The 6363-nt window shown below is 41.6% G+C and overlaps 1 protein-coding gene across 1 annotated transcript; it reads right to left on the bottom strand.

The window, feature by feature from the left end:
* Window positions 1-1285: 1285 nt before the first annotated feature.
* Window positions 1286-5918, bottom strand: LOC125717461 (cytochrome P450 2K1-like). The gene is made up of 9 exons (XM_048990402.1): window positions 5641-5918; window positions 5005-5167; window positions 4471-4620; window positions 3612-3772; window positions 3234-3413; window positions 2995-3139; window positions 2647-2831; window positions 1772-1913; window positions 1286-1656 (listed from the first exon to the last, which is right to left on the bottom strand). Exons 1-9 carry the CDS (start codon window positions 5833-5835, stop codon window positions 1469-1471), a joined length of 1509 nt encoding a protein of 502 aa, XP_048846359.1. The 5' UTR covers window positions 5836-5918; the 3' UTR covers window positions 1286-1468.
* Window positions 5919-6363: the final 445 nt, after the last annotated feature.

The raw sequence follows: 6363 nt of genomic DNA, 5'->3' as shown, positions 1-6363 counted from the left end.
AATGACAACACAGGATACATTAATCTTTTCACGCCCTCTGTACATACTGTGTGTCACGCCCGGGCAGACCAGACCTGCCGCGGACTCCACGGTAGCCCCGCCTACATAGGTGGAGCCCGGCGGGTGTTTCCGCATGTCGCTAATGACAGGACATTCTTAAGCAGGAGACTCAGGCAGCTCAGTGCGAAGTATTGAGCCATGCAAACGTGCCTTACCAAGCGATCTCTTGTATTGTGTTTACCCCTTGCTTCCTCCCTGCTCCGTCTGCCTCGTGTACTTACCTTGCCTTGTCCTCTTCCTCTCCCCAGACCCGCTCCCGAACCTGAACAACCTTCCCTGCTGAGACCGGCTACTCCTGTCCCCTTCTCCCTTTGTCTTCGTGTCCCGTGTTTAGTCGTCGGACAGATCTTTCGGTATCGGACCCCAGCTAACGCTCTACGACTATTCTCTTTGTCTCGCCCCTCTATTACCTCCATCTACGTGCTGCCAATAAACCTTCGGGTTGTTCGCATTTCTGGATCCCTGCTTCCCTTATTGCCCAGGCGTCACACTGTGCATAAATCCCTGAAATATTAACTGCTTTATCTTATTCTATGTTTTTATGTTTTTTTACTATGTCTGTTTTATTCCTCGGGTGAAAGAGCACATACTTTCATATGTACAATGAAGAAAGTGTTCTTATAACCAAATACATTGAATACACTATTATTATTAATTTTGCAGAGCCATTTTATTTTAACAAAAAATTCTGAACCCATTCCACTACAAGGTAAATTTTGTTTAGGAATGCATTTAGTGTTTAATTTATATTGTTGCAAGTTCAATTAAGAAACAGTACAACACACACTAAAAGTTCATCTTAGAATTTTGAAGTAAACATCCACTTATTTGTCTGTATTTCTAAATAATTTGGAAAGAGCATAAGGAATAATAGCTAAAATCTTTTCTCCCATTTACCTCATTCCAGACCCATTCCAGAAACACTTACTTAACACCACAGTTGTTGAGGGCAGGAATAATTCAAATACCAAGGAAGATGCAACAGCTGAGATCCAGAGGTATCTGGCTGAGATCAATAATCCTAGAATGTAGGATCCTCTGCAGTACTGGCACGCACCTGAACATGTGTACCACCACCTGTACCCAAAGGACGACTGTCCCGTAAGGACCGTCAATACCCAGCACAGATCGTACCATATAGAGGAAAATTGTAACAAACAACCAAGTAGCAGAATACTCTGACATCAATAATATAATACAATATGTATTCATTTATGTGGTGAAATGTTCTTTATACAGTAAATACTGTGCAAACATATTGTGGATTTCAGTTTTTGTTCTTGTTCTATAACACATGCAATGAATGACACATACAATCTATTATTTTTTCACATTTTATTTGCTGTAATTACTCAAGCCATGTGGAGGATGATATCTTACTACATAAAACTATCAAAGTTCAGGAGCTTCAAGCCCGGCTTACAGCACACAGTTTATGGGCGGGGGGGCTGACGACCAACCCATCAGTTGGAGTGAGGTCCAGATCAGATTCAGACAGCCCAGGAGGTGGAGTGAACCTGAACTTCAGCAGGAGCGAGGTGAAGAAGAGGAAGATCTCCATCCTGGCCAGACTCTCTCCCAGGCATATTCGGCGTCCTGGAGATATGTGAAAAAATTTCGTAAGATACGTGAGGGACAGCTATGAGTTTGTTTTCAGGCAGCTAACAAAAGAACAGAACAGAGCTTGTACCAAACACAACCTGCACTGTACCTGCAGAGAAGGGCATGAAGGCATCCCTCTTTATGAACCGACCCTGATCATCCAGGAAGTGGCCGGGGTTGAAGGTATTGGGACTCTCCCATTCACTCTCATCTCTTAGTACAGATGTCAACAATGGGATGACAGCAGTTCCCTGCAGGAAACATAGACATGTGCACCTAAACACGCGTTACCACCACAATCATCTTCCCATCTCTTTTCCTGGTCAGGGTTGTGGTAGCAGCAGGCCGAGCAGGTCAGACCGGACATGCTTTTCCAAGGACATGGATTCTAGTATTTTCTGCAGGATCCCGAGATGTTCCCAAGTCAGTTGGTAGATATTAACTCTTTGACGTAAACCTCCAGATCTCCAAGCTACACTCCATGTCGGTAACCCCAGGAAGACGTCATTTCATCCGCTTGAACTCCCAACCTTGTTCTTTTGATCATTACCCACAGCTCAAGACCACACATCAGACTGACAGATAAACCACAAGTTACCTGCACTGCCTCCTATTGGGAGCACAATCCTGGGATACGTAGCTCCTCAAAGTGATCTTTCCATTGTTAAATCCCCAGTCAGAGCAATGTCCCTCCTCCCTCTCCTGAAGTGTGCTGAATGGTTTAACCAAAACATCTCTGGAGGCACCTCATTCTGTCCATGGTGTCTCTAAACTCCAATGCACAAGCTTTCACTTCTTTGACTGCCCTTGCAGTGGCCTTTCTGGGCATCGGTACTATTTCAAACGACCGGTTATGGTTTTTTAATAAGAGAATTTAGTTTAGATGATCTGAGTTTATCTCCACAATATTGGAACCAACACTAGACACACGTACCTATACTCAAGGTGAAAACTGCCCCATGACAAAGCAAAAGCTGGGCTTACCTTCCTGATGTGGTATCCCTGGAAGACCACGTCACAGCTTGTGACATGTGGGAGATTCAGAGGAACTATGTTGGCCATCCTCAGTATCTCATGGACCACAGCGTCTGTATACGGCAGGTTCTTCCTGTCCTCCACTCGAGTCTGCCGACCCCCAATGACCCTGTCCAGCTCCTCCTGTACACGGTCTAACGATGGATGGGGAACAACCAGTATCCCTGTATTAAGGATTAACGTGCCTTTCTGCGTGTTAAATCTCTAAATTACATAGATCAGCATTACATAACTGACAGGCTACAGTGTATGGGGGTGTTGAGTTACAGGCCTGTGTGTATATTAATCTTTCCTCACCTTGGATATTGGGGTATTTGGCCATAAACAGCAGCCCCCAACACAGTGTGGTCGCAGTGGTGTCTGTTCCAGCTGCATAAAGGTTGGTTACGTTGTACAGAAGGTTCTTCTCATGATAATACTGAGAAACTTGCTCCCCAGACTTCTGTTAGAGATGACAGAAGAAGGTTGATTAACGAATACAAAGGCTCCATATCAGAAATGGAAGCCATGTATGACATGTGCAAAGACTGAGGTACCTTGACTTCCTGCTGTCGGAGAAGGAAGGCATCTATAAAGCCTCTCTTGTCCTCAGCGTTCAGAGTTTCCTGGAGTTTCCTTATAAGTCCTCTCTGCTGCTCATTGTTCTCCTCCATAGTGTTCATCAGGGTGGTCCATACCTTCAGCCAAGGGCGCAACCTTGGAAAGATGTTGTACAGCTGCCACCAGAAGCATAAGAAATATTAATATATGATATTAACAATGTCATATTTTAAGCCCTCTAATTAATTAATTTAAATTTTTATATTTTGTTTATACTGGTTGATTTTATTGTGTGAAGATCTCTGCACCACTGGACTCTCACACCCCACTGACCACAGAACTGAATTCAAATACAAAGAAAAAGTAAAAAGTACATTAATGCCAGGTGCCCCAATGAGGTTGTTAAGTTTCTTTGCCAGATAGACCATCTTCTGGAACTCTGGGTCGTCATATTCAAACCTGTTCCCGTAGACAATGGAAGAAATGATGTTGGAGACTGAGTGATTCAGTGCTTCACTGGTGTCAAATGGTTTGCCTGAAAGCAGGAATAAGGAAAGCATGAAAGATAAGAATATTTATGTAACAACTAGAAATCATTATAATCAAGGACTGAAAGGTTATTGAAACAGTGCTTGAAAGCTGCAGAAATTGATAGTATATCGAACATTTAAGTAGTAACTTCTAAACATTTGCATCACTTTATCATTGATCTGGGTTGAACCGTCATTGACACACAGCTAGTACTTGGACTGTACATGTCAATTATACAGAGGTGATCTACTTGTCATGATTAAGACTCAGTGTTTACTGGTTAAAAATGTTTATTAGATTTCATACACGAGGTCTGTGACAGACCCATCCATGTCATTGAAAAGCATCATGACTACAAGTGTACAATGCAGCAATGGCTAAACCCGGACCAAGTATTCACTATGAACTGTCCAGGTAACAGGACTAATCATGACTAAACATTAAACAATAATTTTTGGATGTTTTGCATGTCACTTGTTTTAGTTGTCTTTTTACACAGATGAATAACTGAATCAATTGATCCCTTTTCAAACATTGCACAGATCCATATAATCCATCTTCTGTTCCACTTATCTAGCACAGGATTGATGTGATATTCAGCATTCAGTCATAATATCTAAATATGTACATTACTATTGAATACTCATGCAGTGAATTAAATATATGAATTTAGCATTTTTTGTAAATGTTGTAACATCTAACCTTTGACGTTTGCAAACACCTCTGTCATGTAGTGGATCTCCTCAATAATTTTCTCCTCAATCCCTCGTTTACCCATCCCAAAGTCACGAAGGGTTGATAGTGCAAAGCGCCTCATCTCCTTCCATGAGTCTCCATTGGCAAACACGATGCCTGTGTGGGTGGAATGTATGTCAGTCAGGTCACGGTGATCTGCTATACGTGTGGAAACCACAGCATTACTGTAAATGTCTGTGTGATCAATGGGCACTGATTGGGATTCCAGCCACAGCTCATCACAGCTCTGAATTAGCAACGAAAATGATGTAAAAACCTGAAATAAAAGATTTAAAGGCACGAGAGACACCTGAATTTCATCCTGCAAAAACTACTGTTATTAAGTTAACAGTTTTATTTGTCGCTAAAACAATTACAGTCATTACAAAATGCAGTGAAATTCCTAGCCAAGTCTGGGAAGAGAGGCTGCAATTTGCAATATGACCCCTTTAAATGACCCCAGGAAGCCAGTTATGAGCAGTTAGAGAATCATTTGCATACCGTGCCCTTTTGTAATATCCTTGAATATAGGTGCCATGTCTCGGTCCCCAAATTCTTCAGCAAAATTGATGAGAGCTTCTTTCACTGCCTTATAGCCTGCAAGAACCACAGTTTTCTGTGGCCCAAAGTGAATGGTGTACACAGGTCCATACTTCAGAGATAGCTGGAGAAAATCAGACAAAAAGAGAATATGCCATTACATGTAGAGGTGCATTCTGGGATTCCTCAGGCCAAAGAGCACAAGTCCTCATATGTACAAAAGCAGAATGTCGATTAAGGTGCATTCTGGGATTCCTCAGGTCAAAGAACAGAAGTCCTCATACGTACAAAAGCAGAATGTCAATTTAGGTGCATTCCGGAATGCCTCAGGTCAAAGACCACATACCCCATATCTACATGCTGAGACCTATCAGACCCCCCCCCCCCCTCCCCGGCATGACACAGAGCCCCTTCGCTACTTTGGAGCTGCGCTCTATGGGATGAGTATGGACCAATGTACAATGCACATTATTAGCTATTTATTTAAGGTATTTGGCTTTTCAAAATAAATCCTGATTAATTAAATATTTCACTATTTAACCAAAAACTTGAAAGTGATCAACTATAGTACAAATATCGATAAATAATGTATTTTACCTGGAAGAGGCTCAGATCGAGCCTCTTGAGATCCAGCTGCAGTAGGTTTCCTAGAAGAGGCAAAGGTCTGGGTCCTGGAGGCTCCTTGCCTCGGTTTTGTGTGTTGATCAGCAGATACAGGATCAAAAGCACCAGTACAGAAACAAGCAGGGTGACCAAACTGGGAATCTGGAAAAGTTCCTGTACTACAGCCATAGTTCCCTCACCTCAGTCCTCAAAAACTATATGAGTTGTAATTTGGAGGAACAAAGCACATCTGTTAGGGGTTAACCTCTCTGTACGAGGAGTAAAAGGCTAAAGCAGTAAAGAGTAAAGCAGTGGTTTATATTAGAGAGCTTTTCCAGTCCAGTCCAGCCCCTTCATTACATCAACCAATGACAACACAGGATACATTAATCTTTTCACTCCCTCTGTACATACTGTGCATAAATACCTGAAATATTAACTGCTTTATCTTATTCTATGTTTTTATGTTTTTTTTACTATGTCTGTTTTATTCCTCGGGTGAAAGAGCACATACTTTCATATGTACAATGAAGAAAGTGTTCTTATAACCAAATACATTGAATACACTATTATTATTATTATTTTTGCAGAGCCATTTTATTTTAACAAAAAATTCTGAACCCATTCCACTACAAGGTAAATTTTGTTTAGGAATGCATTTAGTTTTAATTTATATTGTTGCAAGTTCAATTAAGAAACAGTACAACACACACTAAA

Source organism: Brienomyrus brachyistius, chromosome 22, assembly GCF_023856365.1.
Source record: "Brienomyrus brachyistius isolate T26 chromosome 22, BBRACH_0.4, whole genome shotgun sequence".
NCBI lineage: Eukaryota > Metazoa > Chordata > Actinopteri > Osteoglossiformes > Mormyridae > Brienomyrus > Brienomyrus brachyistius.
This window is presented reverse-complemented; position numbering and strand designations above follow the sequence as displayed.

Coding starts and splice junctions, on each gene's coding strand:
- LOC125717461 (XM_048990402.1), bottom strand. CDS start 5,835: ATGGCTGTAGTACAGGAACTTTTCCAGATTCCCAGTTTGGTCACCCTG. Junction 1,914..2,646: donor AGGGATACCACATCAGGAAG/GTAAGCCCAGCT, acceptor TGTTTCCTGCAG/GGAACTGCTGTCATCCCATT. Junction 1,657..1,771: donor CTTCATGCCCTTCTCTGCAG/GTACAGTGCAGG, acceptor ACATATCTCCAG/GACGCCGAATATGCCTGGGA.